Source organism: Dermacentor albipictus, chromosome 3 (genome assembly GCF_038994185.2).
Source record: "Dermacentor albipictus isolate Rhodes 1998 colony chromosome 3, USDA_Dalb.pri_finalv2, whole genome shotgun sequence".
Taxonomy (NCBI): domain Eukaryota; kingdom Metazoa; phylum Arthropoda; class Arachnida; order Ixodida; family Ixodidae; genus Dermacentor; species Dermacentor albipictus.
The window spans coordinates 119,904,129-119,928,578 of record NC_091823.1 but is presented as its reverse complement, the minus strand read 5'-3'; the positions used below and the strand labels follow the sequence as shown (position 1 = coordinate 119,928,578).

Below are 24,450 nucleotides of genomic sequence, written 5' to 3'. Positions count from 1 at the left end.
TAGACGGACAAGATGTTCAGTAGTTGAACAGCTCTTTTTGTATCCACACTGGTGGGGTTCAATAAGGTTTCTTGATTCTAAAATAAATGAGTCCTATAGTGATAATGCTTTCATATGATTTTGCCAAACAGCTTGTGAGGGCAATAGGTCTGTAGCAGCTTGCGGATGTTGGGGATTTACCGGCTTTTAGAAATGGAACTACTATTGCCTTTTTCCACTCTTCCGGCATTTGGCCAGATTCCCAGATTAAGTTCGAAAATTTAAGGAGAGCGTCTACAGATGCTTGGGATAGATGAGCCAGCATGGCGTAGTGATACGGTCGTGACCTGGCGCTGTGTTTGTCCCTGCAGAAAGAACTCTGTTTATTTCTTGTTGTGTGAGGGGGGAATTGTACGGTTCATTTGATGCGCCAGTAGTGGGCAGCTTCTGTTTTTCAACAGACTGTTTGTATTGTAAAAATTCATTCGTATATTTCCCTGAACTGGATACATCGCGGAAATGTTCTCCAAGTATGTCTGCCTGTTCCTGTATTGTTGTTTGTGTGCCTGGACTTGTAAGTAACGGTATTGTGTAAGATGTGTAATCTCCCTGAAACTTTCCAACCTGTTCCCACATTCTTTTAGATGTGACTGAACTGTTTAGTAAAAATACGTATTTTTTCCACAATGATTTTTCTGTCTGCCTTCTGATAAACCGTGCTTTGGCTTTGGCCTGCTGAAAGCCTAAGAGGTTGTTATAGGTGGGGTGTCTTCGTAAAATGCCCCAGGCCCTATTTTGCAGCTCTTTTGCTTCTGTGCACTCAGGAGTCCACCAGGGGTCGATTTTTTTGCGCAGAAGGCTCGATGTTTGTGGTATTGCCTTTTCTGCCGCTGAGATTATAACATCAGTGATTTTTTATTAAATTTATCAATACTAAGCTCTGGCGAAAAGACATCTTCCAGTTTCGCGTTCTCCACAAAAACCTGCCACTCAGCGAGCTGTAATTTCCATGGGCGTGGTCAAGTAATTAGGGTTTGTGGCGATTATAGGAGTTTGATAAGTGCGGGTAAGTGATCGCTACCATATGACGTATCGGGAGCTTCCTATTTAAGATCAGTAAAAAGAGAGGGCGAGCAAAAAGCTAAATCTAAACAACTAAAAGTGCGGGAAGTCGGTGAGAAATAAGTTGGCGCACCTGACTTTAAAAGACAGATGTCATTTGATAGAATAAAATCTGCAACGAGTTGCCCTCTTTGGTCAGTTTTGACACTGCCCCGAAAATTACAATGAGCATTAAAATCTCCAACTAAGACAAATGGCTCCGGTAACTGATCTGTTAGATTTTCTGAGTCTTTAATAGTAAAATGTGTGTGGGGTGGAATATATAGTCAGTAAATGGTGATGGCTTTGTAGGATAGGATGGTGAAGCTACGGCCTCTCAATACGTACTTAATTGGACATTTCGGGTAGGAGTGCCGCCCTGCACGACTATAGCCACTCCACCTGACAAACGGCTGGAACATTCGCGGTCCCTTCTGACAACAGTGAAACCTTTGAGAATTTGACTATTTTTGGACCGAGATTTGCTTCCTGGAGACATACTGCAACTGCTGAAAAGCTGTTGATGATGTCTTTGATGTCACCTATATTGTGCATAAGACCTCTACAATTCCAATGGATGATAAAAGCCATTTTTAAATTGAAAGGTAGGAAATGGCACTACGGAAAGAATAATAGCTGAGATGTTAGGTGACGTGGATTTCAAAAGGCTAATACAAATGAGTGATAACCTTTAGGTTATTGCTTTCTTATTTTGAATGGTTATTCGGATTTTGTCCCTCTTACCGCGCTCGAGAGAGCGCTTGTCCTTCGGTGTCAATGACACCGGGGTTTTTGTGCCGACCTCCATCGCTCTCTCTGAGGCGCTAGAGGACCGAGAGCCCAGTATGCCTGGTCTCGGACGACTCCTGAGACCTCTGTAACGCTGCCCCCATCTGCGTCACATCGGCATAACTTCTAGAAAGGTTCGATAGCCGTTTTCTGACTTCATGGAACGAGATTTTTTCTTTGACAGTTAGAGCAATGACTTTCTTTTTTCCAGCAAGGGCAGGAGCGCGAAAAGCTGGATGATCTCCCTTTCAGTTAACACAATGTGGGGAAGAGGTGTAATTCTCAGATTAGTGTTCGTTGGAGCTGCATTTAGCACACGTTGTTTGTCCTCGGCATGCATTTGAAGCATGTCTAAATCTTTGGCACTTGAAACATCGTCTGGCGTTAGGAATATATGGTCTCACATTGACTGTGACATAACCTGCATCAAGCGAGGTAAGCATTACGCTTGTTCCGAGAGTGGGTATAACATGTTTGGTGGAGATTTCTTCATCGTTTCTGCGGATTACTATTCTTTGTACTTTGCTGACATTCTGTTCCTAGAAACCTTCCAGCAGTTCCTCGTTGCTTAAACTGATAAAGTCTTCTTCAGATATTACTCCCCTGCTTGTATTAAGTGTTCTATGGGGTGAAACAGTCACTGTCGTCTCGCCAATACGGGTAAGTTTAAAGAGCTTATCTGCTTGATCTTTGTAATTGAGTTCTAGGAGGAGGTCCCCGCTAGACATTTTGGAGGCTTTGTATGTCTGTCCGATTTTATCTTTCGGGAATTTGGCTAACAGGAACGGAGAGAGTTTTCTAACAGGCTTGTTGCTTTCACTGTGGACCACATAGTATTTGGGCAAAGATGGAGCGTTGCTACGAAAGGAGAATTGTAATGGCACTTCGGTGCGGCATCTTTTCAGACGCCGATCATAGACTACAGACGATTGCGCTGCCATAGGAGAATGTGTTTGTCCGGCAACAGCGCCGACCGCCCACCATGGAGCCACGTGGCAGAGCTTGCGTACAAGTCTGCACGATGCCAGTCGTACGCCATCATTATAACCAAATATGGCGTACCCAAGGTAGGATAGCCAGACAAGGTTAACCCTTGCCACCAAGGAGAAAGGAAGTGAACAGAAGAGAGAAGAAGATAGGAAAGGCCAGAAAGTGAGGGAATGATGAAGATTCGAGGAGAAAGAGACAGGAAGAGGCGACTACCAATTTCTCCGAGGTGGGTCAGTCCGGGGGTGCCGTCTACGTGAAGCAGAGGCCAAAGAGGTGTGTTGCCTCCACCGAGGGGCCTTAAAGGTCCAAACACCCGGCATCGGCTCGACCCCCAGGATCCCCCTTTCCCCGGACACGGCTGACCCGCACACGGCTACACGCGGGAGGGTCCAACCCTCGTGTGCTCGGGTACGTGGTGTCGCAACGCACCAAACGCCTGCTGACGCAGACGCCCCTGCGGGGCTGTCTGAGGTAAGTGCGATAGCTCCTTTCTTGCTTCATAAAAGGCGATCTTCTCTCACCGTAAGAGCAATTATCTCTTTCTCCTTCTTCCAGCAAGGGCAATATCGCGATACGCTGGATAATCTCCTTTGCAGCTTGTACAGTGTGGAGGAGCACTGCATTTGCCCATGGTTGATCATTGGCACTACACATTGAACATCTCGATTTAGCTCTCCATGATTGCAATGCATGTCCGAACCTCGGGGACTTGAAACACCGCCTCGGGTTTGGGTTATACGCTCCGGCGTTGATCTTCACATACCCTGCATCAAGTGTACTAGGCAGTATGCTGGTACCAATAGTAAGAATGGCGTGTTTGTTTGCGATTTGTTCGTCATTTCCTCGGAGAGTCATTCTTTGAACTTTGAGTACATTTTGCTCTTGGAAATGTTCCAAGAGTTCTTCATCGCTCAGCTTCAAGAGAGCTGATATCACGCCCTTGTTTATGTTTGTGCTGAGATTGTGACTTTGATGTCACCGACGCTGGTGTGAACAGCCAACTTTCCTACTTGGTTTCTGGTTTTGAGTTAGAGAAGGAGGTTCCCAGATGACCTCTCTGAGTCCTTGTATTGCTTTCCAATTTTTTCAATGAGACATTTTGCCACTAGGAATGTAGATAGTGTTCTCATTGGAGTGGAGGCTTCACTGTGCATCACATGCTAGCGTGGCAATGTTTCTAAGTTGCTTGTTAAAGTTCAACCATTAGTTTATTTATTTATTTCACGTACTTTCAAGGCCCGAAGGCGTTACAGAAAGGAGTGGAGTCAAAACAAGAAGTAATGCAGTAAAAAATAAAAAAATACAAACAAGTATTAACAAAAAATTTACAAAAGATATTAACAAAAGGCATTCTGAACGGCGGTTTTGAAGTTAGTAGGGTCGGTGATGAGTGCGATTGAGGCGGGAAGGCGATTCCAGTCCGTGCTTGTCCTGGGGATGAATGAGTCACTGTACCGGTTAGTACGGCACAATGGCACCCCGATTTTAAGGCTGTGGTCAGTGCGGGCAGAAATATATGACGGAGGGGTAAGAAGGGTCTCTTTTAAAAGGGGGTTCAAGTGAAAAACTTTGTGAAAAAGGGAGAGACGGGAATATTTGCGGCGTGACGAAAGATCAGGTAAGTTAAGAGTTCGTTTCATTGAAGAAATACTTGCATAGCGAGAATAATTAGATAATATAAAGCGTGCACTGCGGTTTTGAATACTTTCAAGAGAAGAAACTAATGACGACTGAGTCGGATCCCAAATGGCTGAAGCATATTCCAATTTGGAGCGAACTAAAGTTTTATAAAGGGTTAGCTTCAGGGAAGAAGGGGCAGAGCTAAAATTACGGCGTAAGTAACCAAGCATGCTATTAGCGTTTTTAGTAACATAGTCAATATGCGAGTGCCAAGAAAGGTTATTTGATATGTGAAGGCCGAGATACTTGTAAGAGCTAACTGACGTCACAGGTGCACCATTAATAAAGTAGGTGTGCGTGGCAGTGTTACGAGATATACGCATGGCCTTGCATTTATTTGAATTTAGTTGCATGCACCAATTAGAACACCACTCAATTACGCGGTTAAGGTCGTCCTGCAGCTCTTGGGAATCTGAAGGGTTAGTAATTTTACGGTAGAGAACACAGTCATCCGCGAAAAGCTTTATGGAAGAGGAAAGAACGCAGTTCGGAAGATCGTTAATATAGATTAGAAAGAGAAGTGGACCCAGGACTGACCCTTGAGGAACACCTGCTGGTACGTTAGAAAACCGAGAATTACAGTTATTAGCGTTTACAAACTGCGTCCTGTTAGAAAGAAAGTTTTTTATCCACTCGAGTACATTTGCGTCCATGTTAAGTTGAGACAGCTTAAGCAGAAGTAAATCATGGGTCACAGAGTCAAAGGCCTTCGCAAAATCAAGAAATACGCAGTCAATGTCGGTACCTAGATCAGAAATTGCAAAGAGATCATTAGTAAATGTTAAGAGCTGTGTTTCACAGGAAAAGAACTTACGGAAACCATGTTGACAGGGGTTGAAAAAGGAGTTTGATTCTAAAAACTCAGCCAAATGTGAATATATTATATGCTCAAGAATTTTACATGAAATGCTAGTTAGTGAGATAGGCCTGTAATTGCTGGGTAAGTGTGTGTTACCTGATTTATGAACTGGAATCACCTTTCCCACGCACCAGTCGTTTGGAAGAACAGACTGCTGTAATGACTGAGTGAAAATGTGTGACAAGATAACAGCAGAAAATACATCAGTACACTTCAAGATTTTTGAGTTCAGGCAGTCTGGGCCGGCAGAGGAGGACGTTTTTTGATTGTTTATTAGGCAGCTAACACCAACCCAGTCAATAGAGATTGGATCCATGGGCGAAAAACCAGAATTCGATAAAAGCGGTAATCCACGTGACATTGTGGTAACATGTCATTAGTTGCTTCGGGGCGCCAGATTTTGTAAGGGCGATCTGAAGGGGGGGGGGGGGGGTAATTCATTTGCCATGACTTTCTTGGATTAAATATTCAGTGGCGTGGGTAGCCACCTACCCCCGAGCGCAACAAGGCGACGCTGCGAGGTTAGGAAAATACCTGTAGACGTCAGCTGTACAACGCCGCTATAACCTAATATACGTACCCACGGCAGGGTAGATACACATGGTTAACCCTTACTGCCTGGAAAACGAGAAACTGAAGTGAGTAGAAAACAGGAAATACTGAAAGGAAGCGAGAAAGACGAAGATTGTAGAGGGGACAGCAAGAGACAACTACCGATTTTCCACGGGTGGGTCAGTCCGGGGGTACCGCCTACGTGAAGCGGAGGGCAAAGAGATGTGTGGCCGCCACCAAGGGGCGATAAAGGTCCAAACACCCGGCGTTGGCTCAACCCCCAGCATCGCCTTATCCCCGGACACGGCTAAATCACGCACGGTTAAACGCGGGAGGGTCATACCCTCATGTGCTTGGGTACATGGTGTCGCAACACATAAAACGCTTGCTCAAGCTGACGCCTTTGCGGGTGGGAGAATTGGTTTATTCTTTTGAAATTTTTGTCGCTGGTCTAGGCTCAGCAAGATCACTCGGGAGAAGACGCTGAATACCGGCACAGAACTTGCTCGAAACAGTAGCCGGAGCTTGGTCCTTGGAATTCCCCACAACGTAAACGACGAGTTACGGAGACCAGTTCTTTGCAGAGGAGGCCTTTAGTTCGCAGTCTTCTAATGTTTTTTGCTAGAGTATACCAGGTCATGGTGGTGAGCGAAGGGACAGGAAAGGAATGGTTTGGAGATCACGCGTGAATGTGTAACAATACGTAAACATTACAGGCCCATAGGCACTGTCAGCAGGGTTTCAGTTAGTCGAAGAGTTATGAGGAGCTTTCATGACTCTGCTCGAGGGAATATTTTCCCATGTCACTGTGCCCTTTGAGTTGGGACCACGTAGTGATACAGCACAAGGAGTGTGCGTACTGAGAACTGCGATGTATGTTCTGTCACCCTCTTTGCTATTCCGTGCTGGTCGACTGTGACTTATCATGGCTGAGAACGGGAAAGACTGTGTGTTGATGATGATGTGCGGTGTTTTGTGGCGCAAGGGCCAGGCTTGGCCAAAGAGCGCCATGACAAGTGGTGATGTTGACGATGTATTGTGGAAGATGTGACTTGGCTGTAAAGTGGCCTAAAATAGTCGCTGTAGAGTGCGTAAAATCTACTTGCTATAAAATTATGGCGATGATAAATGACGAATACTATGAACATTAAAATCCATCGTAAAAGAATGATGCAGAATAAAAAATATATGAGATAGTAAAAATGCCTGGAGCACTGTTGCCTCGCCAGAGCCCTTGAAACACAAGGGCCTAGAGGCACGTGCTCTACGAAAGAACTATCACAGCGCCATCCTCTGTAGAGAGGAGACGCTACGAACATGTGGGGCTAACAACATGCAACACATCTTTCAGATAACTTGGGACTGCGTTAGTGTCGAAGAGCGGTTCTGGGCCGAGTAACATTACATGATGAAGGGAAATATGCTGACGGTATGCTAACGGAAAATGTTTCTTTCTGTCAGATTCGGCTTTCCGACTCTCGAGGAGGACATGGAGGACGGTCAGCCTCTCTCCGGATCTCCCACAGGTTGGGGGCTCAATTCCAGTGAGTAAAAAATTGTGGGTGCCAAATGTGTGTCCTATTCTTAGACGACAGAATAGGACATCTGTTCGGCGGGATTTTGTAGTAGAGGGCCAGAGTCCTAACCCTGGCTTAATTAGGTGGAGCTTATTATCTGTTTCCGCGTCCCACATGCGTTGCCTGTGGCCGCGCATCCTCCTTCGCAAGAAAGGCCTGAGATCTGTGACAGGCACCTCAGCGGTAGGGTTAACGGCTTGCGATGCGATAGACGTGGCCATCTCGTCCGCCAAAACGTTGCCCTCAATGCTCTTATGGCCAGGCACCTAGCATGTAAGGATATGCTGGTTAGATACGTACGCTTTATACAAGACGGTGTAGAGTTGATTAGGTACTGGATTTTTGTGTCTATATGGTGACATCAAGGCCTTCACAACGCTTAGGGAGTCTGTATATATCGCTGATTTTTGAAGTTTTGATTTTCTTATGTGATTTAGAGAAGACAGTACTGCGTAGGCCTCGGCCGTGAAGATACTTGTTTCCGGATGCAGTACACCAGATTCTGAGAAGGATGGGCCGAAGGCAGCATAAGACACCCCGGCATTTGACTTCGAAGCGTCTGTGTAGAACTCTGCGCAGAAGTGCTTGTGCTGGAGTTCAAGAAAATGCATTTGGATTTCTATCTCTGGTGCATGTTTTGTCACTTCTAAAAAGGATATGTCACATTCAATCAGCTGCCACCCCCAAGGTGGTAACACATTGGTTGGGTGCATTAGGCGAAGCTCGAGAAGTGGGACACGGATTTGATCACTAAGCTCCCTCACACGAAGCGAGAAAGGCTGTCTTACAGAGGGACGGTTATAGAAAAGTGTAGTACATGTCATATCGTTAACAGTGTGAAAACATGGATGTTGATGATTGGAATGTATATTCAGGAAATATGTAAGGCTTATGTAAGTTCTCTGTAGATGGAGGGACCATTCATTTGATTCCGCGTATAAGCTTTCAATCGGGCTAGTTCTGAAAGTGCCAGTGGCTAAGCGGATACCTAGATGGGGGACAGGATCTAGGATCTTTAGTGCGCTCGGAGCGGCAGAGTTATATACGACGGCACCATAGTCCAATCGTGATCGAATTAGGCTCTTATAAACATTCATTAAATACTTCCTGTCGCTACCCCATGTTGAGTGGGATAGAATTTTAAGTAAGTTCATTGTCCTTAGACATTTTTCTTTAAGATATTTAATGTGCTGTATAAAAGTAAGCTTGGAGTCTAGTATATTACCTAGAAATTTGTGTTCTTTGTTGATAGGTATTTGATGTCCACAGACTTGAACACAAGGATCTGGAACCAGGCCTCTCTTTCTAGTAAAAAGAACACAGGAACTTTTGTGGGGGTTGATTTTAAATCCGTTTTCGTCTGCCCACTTGGAAACGTTGTTCAATCCCTGCTGTACCTTTCTTTCGCATACTGTGAGGTTGCAGGATTTGAAGCCTATTTGAACATCATCTACGCATACGGAATAAAAAATGGCAGGTGGTAGTGAAGCACGTAGTGTATTCATCTTAACGATAAAGAGAGTGCAGCTGAGCACGCCTCCCTGGGGTACACCAGTTTCCTGCGTAAAGGGACGTGACAGTTCATTGCCGACTTTTACACGGAAGGTACGATTGGACAAATAGCTTTCAATAGTGTTCAGCATATTTCCACGGATGCCCATTCCCGACAAGTCTCGCAAGATCCCGTAACGCCATGCTGTGTCATACGCCTTCTCCATGTCGAGGAATATTGATAGGAAAAACTGTTTATGAACCAATGCATCACGGATATTTCCTTCAATGCGCACAAGGTGATCGGTAGTTGATCGTCCTTCTCTGAATCCACACTGATTGGGATCGAGAACATTGGCGAGTTCAAGGAAGTGTATGAGTCTGCGATTAATCATTTTTTCGAAAAGCTTACAGAGACAATTTGTAAGAGCTATCGGTCGGTAACTTGCCGCCAAGGAAGGGTCATTACCCTGCTTAAGAACAGGGACCACAATCGCTTCTTCCCATGTGGATGGGAGGTATCCCGCAGCCCACATACCTTTGAAAAGTGTGAGAAGTGTGAGCTGCGTGTCAGTGTGTAAGTTTCTGATCATTTCGTACATGACTCTATCAGGTCCCGGTGCAGAGCTTTTGCATGTGGTCAAGGCAGCTCTCAACTCAGGAATACTGAACGGCCGGTTATAAGGTTCATTCTGTCTGGATTTTCGTATTATTGGCTTACATTCTTCTATTTGTATTGCAAAAAGGATTTCGAATAATGGTTTGAACTCTACACGCTCTCAAAGTGTTCTCCAAGTGAGTCTGCCTGATCTCTCAGTGTTTCACCGTGTGTTCACCAAAGTTAGTGAGTATGTTGGTCGCCCTTTTATCCTATTAATCCTGTTCCAGACTTTGGCCTCATCTGTATAGGAGTTGATACCAGATAAAAACTTCTGCCAACTCTCTCTTCTGGCCTGTCGGCGGGTTCGCCTGCCTTGGGATTTTACTTCTTTAAAATTGATAAGATTCTCCGCAGTGGGGGAGGCGCGTAGCAACCCCCACGCTTTGTCTTGTTTCTTACGAGCGATCCTGCAATCGTCGTTCCACCACGGGACACGCCGTTTACATGCTAATCCATTTAGTTGTGATATACATTTAGTTGCGGCATCTATTATGAAGGCTGTGAAATATTCCACGGCAGCATCAATTCCTAACGAGGACATGTCATCCCATGATATACTAGTTAAGTTTCGGAATTTCTCGCAGTCTGCTGTCTCAATCTTCCACCTCGGAGTCTGTGGTGGATATTCGTCTTCTTTAAGTGTTCTTAATAGTATGGGGAAATGGTCGCTTCCGTAAGGATTATTCGTAACTTCCCATTCGAGTTCAGGCAGTATGGACGGGGAAACTATGCTCAGATCAATGGAAGAAAAGGTATTCTTTGCAAGACAATAATATGTGGGTTTCTTCTTATTCAGAAAGCACGCACCAGAAGAAAAAAGGAACTGTTCAGTGAGACGACCTCGTGCGTCCATACGAGAGCCGCCCCATGGGGTGCTGTGCGCATTGAAATCGCCAAGAACAACATAAGGTTCTGCCGATTGATCTATAAAGGATTGGAATTCATGTTTCCTTAATTTGTAATGTGGGGGTATGGAAAGAGAGCTAATATGACTGTTTTGGAGAACAGCTCGAATCGCCACTGCGTCAAGAGCCGTTTGTAGCTGTGAACGCTTACAGGAAATGCATTTATGAATACAAATGGCAACACCGCCTGATGATACGACAGCATCATCGCGATCTTTGCGAAACTTGACATACGGTAGGAGAAAGTTTGTGTGTTGTGGTTTTAAGTGTGTTTCCTGTAGTCACAGCACTTTTGGATTGTCTTTTTGGATAAGTTCTTGTACGTCCTCAAGGTTCCTAAGAAGACCTCTGACGTTCCATTGTATGATTTGTGTAGCCATATTGGAAGTAAATAAGTGCTGTGTTTATGGAAACGGAGGTGATGCCTTAGGTTACAGAGCTCTTTCGAGGCCCTATAACGGGGGTTCTGTCCTTTCTGGAGCGTTCGAGGGAGCCTCGCCGCTCCTTATGCGTTTGGTGCGCCTTGAGGACAGGTGTAGTGTCCATTGCCTCTTGTGAGGCGCCGGACACGTGCTCTTGCGAGCGAGAAGTTACAAGTGAGAGTCCTGCCTTGGAGGGCAAGACCCCTGCGCCCACCAGCCCGGAGGTCGAAGGGGCACCCTGCGGGATTTGGCTACGCCGGCTGTTGCCAGCGCTGGAAGGGGCCGGAGAGGGTGGGGCAGCCTCGGCTGCGCCCACCTTCGGGGTCGATGGTCCCTATTGCTGTGTTGACGGAGCAGCGCTAGCTGCAACCGCCACGGGGGCAGATGGCGTAACTGCCGACTCACTGCCTGTGGGTCGGACAGCCGCCGGAGGCCATTGTGGCGCTGCCCCCTTACGCGCCACATCGGCAAAGCTGCCCTTAGACAGGTATGACACCCGCCTACGTGCCTCTTTGAAAGATATGTTTTCTTTGACTTTGATTGTCACAATCTCCTTTTCTTTTTTCCATGACGGGCAGGACCGCGAGTATGCGGCATGCTCGCCATCACAGTTGACACAATGTGGAGTGTTCTGGCATGTTTCGAAGCAATGTTCAGTGTAACTACCCTTGGCACATGTCAGCCGGCCTCGGCAGTTCTGTGAACTGTGGCCGAACCTTTGGCACTTAAAGCATCTGAGAGGATTGGGCACGTACGGCCTAACACGAAGTTTGATATAACCGGCCTCGATGGACTCGGGGAGGACACTTGAGCCGAAAGTGAGTATCAGGTGTTTTGTTTGGATTTCTTTTCCATCTCGCCTCATCTTAATTCTTTTGACATTTGTAACATTCTGTTCGCTGAAGCCCTCCAAGAGCTCAGCCTCAGTGAGCTCCAGCAAATCATCGTCCGAGAGAACGCCGCGGGAGGTATTCATCGTGCGGTGTGGGGTTACTACTACTTAGGTCTCCCCAAATGATACTAGCTGTGGCAGCTTCTGAAATTGCATCTGGTCGCGGAGCTCCAAGAGGAGGTCACCGCTAGCCATCCTCGACAACTTATATCCTGGGCCAAAAACTTCGGTAAGGGACTTAAATACTAGGAACGGGGAGATTGTTCGTACTTGTTTAGCTGGTTTTTCTGCGTGGATTACATGAAAACGAGGAAAATTGTGGACTTGGCGTCCAAAAAACTGAGAGACCTCTTCGGTGCGCCCTCGTTTCTGAGGGCGATCAGGGAGTTTAGGAAAAGCGTTTTCCATAAGTACAGTTGGGTTTTCGGCCACGATGCCGACCACCCACCATGGAGCCCAACAGGGGGACGTGACAGGAGCTCCTGCTATAGAAACCCTGCCAACGCCAGCCGTACGTCACTGCTATAACCAAATACAGCATAACCAAGGCAGGCTAGCTACACAAGGTTAACCCTTGCCGCCGAGAAACTAGGAAGTGAGGAGAAGTGATGAGAAGACAGGAAAGATGAAAAAGACGAGAGAGAAAGACGAAGATTGGAGAGGAGGACAGGAAAAGGCGACTGCCGATTTCCCCCGGGTGGGTCAGTCCGGAGGTGCCGTCTACGTGAAGCCGAGGCCAATGGGGTGTGTTGCCGCCGCCGAGGGGCCGTAAAGGTCCAAACACCCGGCATTGGCTCAACCCCAAGGATCCCCTTTTCCCCGGACACGGCTAAGCCACGCACGGCTACACGCGGGAGGGTCCAAACCCATGTGCTCGGGTACGTGGTGTCGCAACACACCAAACGCCTGCTGATGCAGACGCCCCTGCGGGGAAGACTGTGTGTTAGGTATGGTTATCGTTCTACAAGCGCCGAGTACACACTGCGAAGCAACAGATGGAAAAATTGCACGAAAACAAGGTCTTACCTTGATCGCCGGTGCCACATCATCCAAGGTGTAGTGCGACTCGTAGAATACGAATGGGGCTAGCATTAGATTTCGGTGGCTGCCCAGCACCACATGAGACTCGATATCGGATCCGACCAAGATTTTGCGATAAATAGGTGAGTAACCATCAATCAACATCTGCGAAATTGTAATTATCGTGAAGGAAATTGTCAGAAAATGATGTCTGCGAGGAACACAGATTTTTTTTTATTTTTTTAAATGTATGATTATGGGCGTTTGGCGATGAAGTGGACTGTTCCATTTCAGAGTCCAGAATGGTCGGACGCCTAGAATCACCGAGACGCACTAGGCCGCACAGTATACAAGCGCTTCGCAATACTTGAGACCTCGGCTTCTTGGTGCAACATTACTAAAATGAACAGCGCACAAGCAACGACAAAGACCAGGATCACTGCCATGGTGTCGTCTTTCGTTAGTCCCTGTCGTTGCCTCTGCGCTTCGCAAACTACGACTCGAAGATGGAGCACGAAGCCAGTGCTGTCAGTTTACGATATATTTTTAAATTCGTTGCCGGAGTTCTCTACTAGTAAAGCTTTAGTGATGGTAGCGCCGTTCTGTGAGTATTCGCAAATAACCTATTGTACCAATTCCTTGCAATTAAAACGGTACGTCAATCATTAATTGGCGCTACATCAAACGAATTAAAAGGAACCATCGAATCGCCCACCGAAGCAGCTTAGCGCACCTATATAGAGTCGGCGACACTGCGCAAGCGCAGAACTAGGAGTTCCGCGTGGATTTTTTTAACACTTCGCGCTCGTTTGTACACAAAGCCAATAGCGTCTCTTATTTTAGTGTCGGATTCTGAATTCCAAAATTTTTCGATAATTCTGTCCATTGTCACTCACATTTTTGCACAAATCAAATCCGCCACTGAAAATGCCTTCATATATAATGACATAGAACAGGCTTCTTTATATTAAAAAAGGCGAAATTTCTAGGCAGAGGAACTCGACAGAAGAAATACACTACGCCGAAAGGAATGTTGTCGTCAAAGTGGCTAGAAGACGTTTCGGCTTGTTCACTAAGATAAAAGGCTCGAAATATGCTGTTCTAGTGCGTTTCATTTATTTGACAAAGGTGAAGTTTCGACCTTTTTAGCTCAGTAATTCCGAATGAAGCCAGAAATATTTTCCAAGCTGTTTGACCACACCATTTTGGCCGCCGTTCTTTCTTTCTTTAAGAGGAATCTTTGGCCAGGGATAGTTGTAACCTAAATACACATGAAGAGATAAATACTTTTGTTCGTCACCCGCTCCATGAAATTTCATTAGGTTCGTTGAATCTAAAAATTATAAAAGAAAGTAATGAATGTAATAATTTTTTTTAATCGGCAATTCGTTATATTTTGAAAAAGTGTTGGAAACGTAACGAAAGATAAACAAGTACCAAGTTTTAATTGTTTGTGTTTTTCAACAATGACTAAAGATATATTTCTGCAAACTGCATCTATTCGGACAGCTGAAGTGCATGTTATTGATATGTTGTAGATCGCCCTCAAGTATACCAATATTTCAGTGAACAGACATTTTACAAAATTCTCCAAAAACATTTTAACTATATTGCGTAAGTCGTAAATTAACAAATTACGTTTCTCTGACATGCTCTCACATGTACACTTGAAAAAACTCCCATACTTTGTGATTTCATTTATTTTTTCTTAACGTGTCTATTTTAGGCAATTTTACTATAGTATACAATTCGAAATCACAATTCTGCTGAGTATAGTTGCTGCTTTCTCTAATAAATGCATTAAATCTTATTCAGATCGGTAGACTACCTGTATATAGAAACCATTTTTACGGTTTACGTGTACTTGAATTGGGAGATCGTAGTCAGCTCCGAACCGAAGCCTTATGATGATGTGTGGTGTTTTGTGGTGAAAGGCCAGGCATGGCTAAAGAGCAGCATGAGAAATGGTACTGTTAACGATGTATTGTGAATGACGTGGACAATGAATTCCTCGCGATCGATGTGATGTTGCGGTAAAAGGGCCTAAAAACTGTTGCTGTAAATGGCGTAAAACATATATGTACTAAAATAATGTCACTGATTGGTTAGAGTTGTGGGCTATGGCAATTTGGTTGCGTTAAAAACATACGCTAAAAAACAACAATGGCGCTAGAGCTTCAACAGGGCCCTCTCATACAAAGACTGTTAATCACGTGTTGAAATTACCTAAACAAATTATTTTCAGGGTGTCGGTTTCGGCTAACATCTCTAAGACAATTTTCAAATTAAAAAGCGGTTCATTTCTAAGGAAAAATATCGGGCGAATAGGCATTCCTTCGCGATATGCAGAAGGGAAACACTTCTCCCGCATTGCATCATTTGCAGGGCATTGAAGAAAAGCATGAAGAATCGTGATATTATTGCCGCACTTACAAAAAGCCGGAGGGTCCATCCCAGTCAATAGTTGAGAGTGCCGTATGTATCTCCTAATCTTAATCGACGAAGAAGAACTTCCTGATATCTTGTCGTTTTCTCAGTTATCCAGTTCTCTAGTTTTGGTTTTATCAGCGGTCACTTATTTATTACTTGCGTTTTCCACTCTCCTTGCCAATGCCTCCCCAGCTTACGGCATAGAAGATACTTTAGGTCTGTGGCAGGGACAGGGATATTTACGTCTGTGTCGCTAAGTACCTCATTGCCTTTGTTACCTTGGTGGCCAGATACCCAGCATAGGGCAATCACCTGATGGTGAGTATATGCGGAGCACAAGCTTTACAGTACACTAAAAACGGAGTTCTTATGTTCTCGTGGACTGATTAGGGCTCTTATATTACACCTAATAAAGCTGTGAACATAACACAAACTAGCAAGATCTGTAAGCCCCATATATTTAATGCCCAAGAGTATAGCGCGTCCTTCCGCTGTAGAGAATTTGGATTTAATGCCCCAGATGTTGATTGATGATTGACGTTTAATGGCGCAAGGGCGAGGTATGGCGAAATAGCGCCATGTCCTTGGTGATGAGTTCGCAGTGTAATTATGCGCTCTATGAAATTGGTGTGACGTGGCTGTAAAGGGGCCTTAAGAATAGTCGTGGTAACGTGCGTAAAATCTGTATAATAAGATAACGGCGATGACGTATGACATGTGCTATGAGCATTAAGATGCATTTAATAAATATAATACGATGTGTAAAAATATATCAGGTTATAAGATATGCTAGAGCAGTACTGCCTCCTTAGAGCCCTTGAAACACAAGGGCCTGGAGGCATGTGCTATACAGTGCAACTATCCCAGCGGCATCCTCTAAAGAGAGGAAGCGCTACGAATGCATGGGACTAATAACATGTAAGACCACATTTCTGAGGAAACCTAGGACTGTGTCTGTATTAAAAAGCGGTTCTGGACCGAGAAACATTACAGGATGAAGAGGAATGTGCTGCCTGTATGCTAAGGAAATATGTCTCATTCTCTCAGATTCGGCTTCCCGGCACTCCAGAAGGACGTGGAGCACGGTCAGCCTCTCCCCGCATCTACCACACAATGGAGGCTCACTTCCGGTGAGTAGAAAATCATGGGTGCCAAATGTGTGTCCTATTCTGAGACGACTGAAGAGGACATCTGTTCGGCGCGATCTTGTAGTAGAGGGTCAGAATCCTAACTGTAGTTTTATCAGGTGCAGCTTATCATCCGTTTCCGCATCCCATATGCGTTGCCAGTGGTCTCGCAGCCTCCTTCGCAAGAAAGGCCTCAGATCTGGACAGGCACCGCAGCGGTAGGGTTAACGGCTTGCGATGCTATAGACGTGGCCATCTCGTCCACCAGAACGTTGCCCTCGATGCTTCTATGGCCAGGCACCCAGCATATAATGATATGCTGGTTAGATATGTACGCTTTACAAAAGACGGAATATAGTTCATTAAGTACTGGATTTTTGTGTGTATAGAGTGACATCAGGGCCTTCACAACACTTAGGGAGTCTGTATATATCGCTGACTTTTGAAGTTTTGATTTTATTATATGCTTCACAGCAGGCAGTAATGCGTAGGCCTCGGCCGTAAATATACTTGTTTCCGGATGTAGTACATCGGATTCTGAGAAGGGTGGGCCTACGGCAGCATAGGACACCCCGGCATTAGACTTTGAAGCGTCTGTGTAGAACTCTGCGCAGTAGTGCTTGGGCTGGAGTTCTAGGGAATGCGTTCGAATTTCGGTCTCTGGTGCGTGTTTTGTTACTTCTGAAAAGGATAAGTCACATTATATGACCTGCCACTCCCAAGGTGGTAACAACTTGGTTGGATGTATTAGGCGAAGCTCAAGGAGTGGGACATGTATTTCATCACTTAGCTCCCTCACACGAAGCGAGAAAGGCTCTCTAACAGAGGGACTATTATGGAAAAGTGTAGTACACGTCATATAGTTAAGAGTGTTAAAGCATGGATGTTGATGATTGGAATGTATTTTCAGGAAATATGTAAGGCTGATGTAAGTTCTCTGTAGATGGGGGACCATTCATTTGATTCCGCGTATAAGCTTTCAATCGGGTTTGTTCTGAAAGCGCCAGTGGCTAAGCGGATGCCTAGATGGTGGACAGAATCTAGGATCTTTAGTGCGCTCGGAGAGGGAGAGGTATATACGACGGCACCATAGTCCAATCGTGATCGAATTAGGCTCTTGTAAACATTCATCAGACACTTCCTGTCGCTACTCCATGTTGAGCGGGGTAGAATTTTAAGTAAGTTCATTGTCCTTAGACATTTTTCTTTAAGATATTTAATGTGCTGTATAAAAGTAAGCCTGCAGTCAAGTATAATACCTAGAAATTTGTGTTCTTTGTTGATAGGTATTTGATGTCCACACAATGTAACACAAGGATCTGGGACCAGGCCTCTCTTTCTAGTAAAAAGAACACAAGAACTTTTGTGGGGGTTGATTTTAAATAAGTTTTTGTCTGCCCACTTGTAAACCTTGTTCAAGCCCTGCTGCACCTGTCAATCGCATACTGCGAGCTTATAGGATTTGATGCCGATTTGAATGTCGTACACGTAGACGGAATAAAGAACGGCAGGTGGTAATGAAGCATGGAGCGTGTTCATCTTAACGATAAAGAGAGTGCAGCTGAGCACGCCTCCCTGGGGTACACCAGTTTCCTGCGTAAAGGGACGTGACAGTTCATTGCCGACTTTTACACGGAAGGTACGATTGGACAAATAGCTTTCAATAGTGTTCAGCATATTTCCACGTATGCCCATTCCCGACAAGTCTCGCAAGATCCCGTAACGCCATGCTGTGTCATACGCCTTCTCCATGTCGAGGAATATTGATAGGAAAAACTGTTTATGAACCAATGCATCGCGGATATTTCCTTCAATGCGCACAAGGTGATCGGTAGTCGATCGTCCTTCTCTGAATCCACACTGATTGGGATCGAGCACATTGGCGAGTTCAAGGAAGTGTATGAGTCTGCGATTAATCATTTTTTCGAAAAGCTTACAGAGACAATTTGTAAGAGCTATCGGTCGGTAACTTGCCGCCAAGGAAGGGTCTTTACCCTGCTTAAGAACAGGGATCACAATCGCTTCTTTCCATGTGGATGGGAGGTATCCCGCAGCCCACATAGCGTTGAAAAGTGTGAGAAGTGTGAGCTGTGTGTCAGTGTGTACGTTTCTGATCAAGAGCGTACAGCTAAGCACGCCTCCCTGGTGTACACCTGTTTCTTGTGTGAAAGGTCGCTACAATACGTTGCCGATTTTCACGCGGAAGATGCGATTCGACAAATAGCTTTCAAATATATGCAACGTATTTCCACAGATGCCAATTCCCGACAAGTCTCGCAAGATGCCGTAACGCCATGCTGTGTCATACGCCTTCTCCATGTCAAGGAATATTGATAGGAAAAACTGTTTATGTACATATGCATCACGAATATATCCTTCAATGCGTACAAGATGATCTGTTGTCGACCGGCCTTCTCTGAAGCCACACTGAAAGAAGTCAAGTATATTGTTGAGTTCAAGGAAATGCATGAGTCTCCGATTAATCATTTTTTTCAAAAAGCTTACACATGCAGCTTGTAAGAGCTATCGGACGATAGCTTGCCGCCAGGGATGGGTCGTTCCCCTGCTTCGAAACAGGGACCGCGATTGCTTCTTTCCATTTGTGTGGAAGGTATCCAGCAGCCCTAATAGTGTTGAAGAGTTCGAGTAGTGTAATTTGTGCGTCAGTGTGCATGTTTTTGATCATGTCATACATGACTGTCAGATCCCGGTGCAGTGCTCCGGCATGAGATCAAGGCAGCTCTTAACTCGGCAATACTGAATGGCCGGTTATACGGGTCATCGTGCCTGCATTTACGTACAAATGGCTTAAGTTCTTCTATTTCTTTATATTTAGAGAAAGATTCAGAATAGTGTATTGAGCTCGACACAAACTCAAAGTGTTCCCCGAGAGAGTCTGCCTGGTCTTGTAAGGTATCCCCTTGGTCGATCACCAGAGGCAACGGATGGATTTGTTGCCCTTGTAGCTTTCTCAAGCCATTCCACACTTTTGCGTCCTGCGTGTATGAATTAATGCCGGAGAGAACCCTCACCCAGCTTTTTCTCTTTGCCTGTCGTCGTGTCCGCCTTCGTTGTGATTTAATTTACTTAAAGTGAATTAGATTTTTGGCATTAGGCGATCTGCGCAATACGCCCCATGCCTTGTTCTGTCTCTTTCGCGCCTCTCTACAGTCTTGGTTCCACCAGGGAACACGTCTTCTTAGTGAACCACCATTCGTCTGTGGAATAAACTTCTCGGCTAAATCATTATTAAAAGCGGCAAAATATGCAATGCCACCATCTATAGTAAAATTATTTATAAAATCTGGCGATAAATAGGATGATTCTTTAAAATGCTCCCAATCCGCCGATGCTAATTTCCATCGAGGAATATGCGGAGGGTTCTCATGCAATGTTATCAGGTTTAAAATTACAGCGAAGTGGTCACTTCCATACAATTTATTGATCACGGACCATTCTAGGTGAGGCAGAAAAGAAGAACCGATTGCTAAATCTATTGCTGAATATGTGTTGTGTTGGACACTGTAATACGTCGGCTCCTTCTTGTTATACAGGCAACCACTAGAGGTCAAAAGAAAATGTTCAATTAATCGACCTTTCACGTCGCATCGCGAATCTGCCCACATCGTATTGTGGGCACTAAAATCACCCACGAGTATGCAGGGGTTAGGAAGCTGATTAATTAGTTTATGGAAATCGTTTTTTTTTCAGGTGATAGTTAGGCGTTATGTATAAAGAACACACAGTCACCAGTTGGTTAAAAAAAATTGCCCGAACCTACACGGCCTCAAGGGGCGTCTGGAGGGCAATCTGTTGAGAAGCTACAGATTTATCCGCAAATACTGCAACACCGCCGGAGGCGCAAGCCTCGTTGCGGTCTTTGCGATAGATTATGTACTGATGTAAAAACATTGCCTGTCTGGGTTTCAGATGTGTCTCTTGAACACACAACAACCTTGGATTATGTTTGTGTAACAGTTCTTTAATGTCGTCGAGGTTACGTAAAAGTCCTCGTACATTCCACTGTAGTATTTGTGTATCCATTATGCTATATGTGTTGGGTACTGTGTGCTTAAGAGACTGAGGTTAGCTCACGGGCCTTTTTCTGGTGCCGTAACAAGAGTTTTGTCTCTTTTGGAGCGATAGAGAGTGCCTCGCCGCTCCTTAGGCGCTGGTGGCGCCGTCTTACTGGTGGTTGTGTCCATCGCTTTGTTTGGCGTGAAGGCCTCGGCACGTCGGACAAGGCCTTTGTGGTCACCTGCCCGGAGGTAGATGGCCCCGTCTGCTGGGTTGGCGCAGCAGCTCTAGCTGCAGCCGCCAGGGGGCGGATGGCGTCACTGCCGCCTCACTGGGTGTGGGACGGTCAGCCGCCGGAGACCGTTGTGGCGCTGCCCCCTGACGCGCCACTTCGACAAATGTGGTCTTAGGCACGTATGCCACCCGCCTACGTGCCTCCTTGAACGATATATTTTCTTTCACTTTGATCGTGACAATTTCTGTTTCTTTTTTCCAAGACGGGCACGACCGCGAGTACGCGGCGTGCTCTGCATCACAGTTTACACAATGCAAAGAGTTCTCGCAAGCTTCAGACGTGTGTTCTTGAGCACTGCATTTCGCACATATTTGGCGGCCTCAGCAGCTCTGCGAGTTGTGGCCAAAACGTTGGCATTTGAAACATCTCAGGGGATTTGGCACATACGGTCTTACACGGAGCTTGATGTACCCGGCCTCGATTCACTCGGGCAGGACGCTTGAATTGAAGGTGAGTATCAGATGTTTGGTCTGAATTTCATTACTACCGCGCTTCATCTTAATTCGCTTAACGTTTATGACGTTCTGCTCACTGATGCCCTCCAAGAGCTCAGCCTCAGTCAGCTCCAACTGAAGCCCTCCAAGAGTTGAGCTTCAGTGAGCTCTAGCAAGTCATCGTCCGAGACAACGCCACGGGTGGTGTTCATAGTACGGTGCGGGGTTACTGTTACTTGGGTCTCTCCAAATGACACAAGTTTCGGCAGTTTGCGATATTGCATCTGATCTTGGAGCTCCAAAAGGAGATCACCGCTTGACATTCTCGACACCTTATATCCTGCACCAAAAACGTAAGTCAGACACTTGAAAACAAGGAAGAGTGAAATGGATCGCACTAGTTTGTCTGGTTTTTCTGAGTGAATTACGTGGAATCGAGGAAAGTTGTGGACTTGTCCGAAAAACTGAAAAACATATTCGGCGCGCCTTCGGTTCTGAGGGTGATCAGGTAGTTTAGGAAAAGCATTTTCCATAGGTAATGGTGGGTTTTCGGCCGCGATGCCAACCACCCACCATGAAGCCCAACAGGGGGACGTAACAGAAGTTCCTGCTAGAGAAACCCTGCCAACGCCAGCCGTACATCGCTGCTATAACCAAATACAGCATAACCAAGGCTGGCTAGCCACACAAGGTTAACCATTGCACCAGGGAAACCAGGAAGTGAGGAGAAGTGAAGACAGGAAAGATGAAAAAGGCGCGAGAGAAAGACGAAGATTGAAGATGAGGACAGGAAAAGGCGGCACCCGATTTCCCCCAGGTGGGTCAGCCTGGAAGTGCCGTCTACGTGAAGCAGAGGCCAAAGACGTGTGTTGCCTCCTCCGGGGGGCCTTAGCCGTCCGAACACCCGGCATCGGCTCAACCCCCAGGATCCCCCTTTCCCCGGACACGGCTAAGCCGCGCAATGCTAAACGCGGGAGGGTCCAACACTCGAGTGCTCGGGTACGTTGTGTCGCAACACACCAAACACCTGCTGACGCAGACGCCGCTGCGCGGGTGTTTGCGAAGCCCATGTTGCTTTCTTCGTTCAGTGATGTGAACGTTTCTGGAACTTAACTTGGGTGACATCAAAAACATGTTAATAAACTTCTCTCATGTGGCCCTGTGCCTACAGGGAACAAACCTAGGCGAAAGAAACAAAAACATTTTAAAAGGTTTCACTGTTGTACGGCGCGACCATACTCATGCGAACAGGCTGTCAGGTGGTGTAGCCATTGTTCTGCCAGGTGGTATAGCAGCCAGAGAAGATCCCATTAACACTCACATAGAAGCCGTTGCTGTCACCGTTTTAGCTCACAAAACCATCACCATTTGTTCATCTACATTCCACCACATTCACATTTTACCGTAAGAGATCTAGAGATAATTTTAGACCAGCTACCTGAACCATTTTTATTAGGCGATGATTTTAATTCACATAACACGTTGTGGGGTAGTGAAAATACTGACACCAGGGGCCAAACACTTGAAGATTTTATTCTAACGAACGACATATGCATTTTAATCACTGCTGTGGCAACTTACTATTGCCCAAGCAGAGGAGCTATGAGTTGCCTAGATCTGTCACTGTGCTCTCCATCACTTTTTGGCGATTTTCAGTGGAGTATTATTGAGAACCCCTATGGTAGTGACCATATGCCTGCTATCATTAAAAGAACATCTGCGTTTCCTACCATCCCACTGAGGCCACCCCGGTGGAAACTCCATCTAGCAGACTGACCTCTCTTTACTGAAAAAGACACTCTAGATAACATATCAGATGGGTTAACCATAGATGAAATGAATGGTAAGATTACCGCCTGCATACTCGCTGCAGCAGAACAGACAGTCCCACAATCCTGTGGCTTCTTAAGAAAAAACCTGAAAGCCTGGTGGACGAAGGTATGTACGCAAACAAAAAAAAACTACAAAACAAAGCGCGGGGTATCTTTCGGCGATACCCAACACAAGATAATCTACTCTCTTTCAAAAAAGCAAAAGCGAAAACCAGGTACATACGCAGACAAGCCGAAAGACAGTCCTGCAAAAATTATGTCTCGTCTATAGATAGCTCAATAGCATCCAAACGAATGTGGGATCAAGTTCGTAAATTTAGAGGCCACTACGCTTCTTACGCAATCCCCATACTATCACCTCCAGGCACGCAAACAAATACAGAAGAACACGCAGACATATTACGGCAACATTTCCATGATATATCAAGCTCGGTAAACTATTCAGCTGCATTTCTTAAACATAAGCAATTAGCAGAAAAACTAAAACTTCCGACCAAAGGAAGTTCAGAAAGACTATACAATGCCGCTTTAACACTACCGGAAATCAATAGAGTGCTCACAACTGACAAAAAAACGGCACCTGGTCCGGACAGAGTACATTACGCGATGCTCGCTCATTTATCTCCTAATGCAGTTGAAACCTTGCTTCTTTTTAATAAAATCTGGGTAACAGGAAAAATGCCGAAAGAGTGGAAGAAAGCCATCATTATCCCTTTCTTGAAAGCTGGAAAACCTCCCACAACAGCAACCAGCCACAGACCGATAGCACTCACAAGTTGTCTTGCAAAGTCCTATGAAGCCATCATCAACATAAGATTGGCATACGTCCTTGACACAGAGAACATGCTAGATAACCATCAGTGTGGATACAAGAAAGGTTGCTCCACAACAGATCACCTAGTCCGGCTAGAAGAGGAGATACGTGCGGCCTTTCTACACAAACAATATTGTCTCACTGTTTTCTTTGACTTAGAAAAGGCGTATGACACAACATGGAGGTTTGGTATCTTAAGGGACTTGGCAGATTTAGGAATCCGAGGTAGAATGCTCAAATGTCTAGCCGATTTCATGTCGGACCGAAAATTCCAGGTGCGTTTAGGAACGGCGCTGTCACGTGTATTCATCCAGGAAAATGGTGTGCCACAAGGATGCGCATTAAGCACAACATTGTGGTGAAAATGAACTCGGTCAATAGGGTAATTCCATCCTCTGTAATGCAATCATATGTGGATGATCTACAATTTGCTTGTCGTGCATCCAACTTGACATCCTGCGAGCGGCGAATTCAAATTACATTAAACAAACTAACACAGTGGGCGTCTGAAAACGGCTTTCGTTTCTCAAGTGAAAAAACTATTAGTGTTGCCTTTACACAAAAAAGAGGCCTACAACCAGGC

General features: G+C 45.5%; 1 protein-coding gene across 2 annotated transcripts in view; it reads right to left on the bottom strand.

Moving 5' to 3' along the window:
• LOC135919475 (uncharacterized) overlaps positions 1–24,450 on the bottom strand; it is a 138,342-nt gene that overhangs the window by 55,510 nt on the left and 58,382 nt on the right. Inside the window, exon 4 of one of the 2 annotated variants that reach the window (XM_065453309.2) lies at positions 12,925–13,083. The exons of the other annotated variant lie outside the window; for it this stretch is intronic. Within the exon in view, the coding sequence (XP_065309381.1) occupies positions 12,925–13,083 (159 nt within the window). The remainder of the gene's footprint in view (positions 1–12,924; positions 13,084–24,450) is intronic. 2 annotated transcript variants of the gene reach the window in all.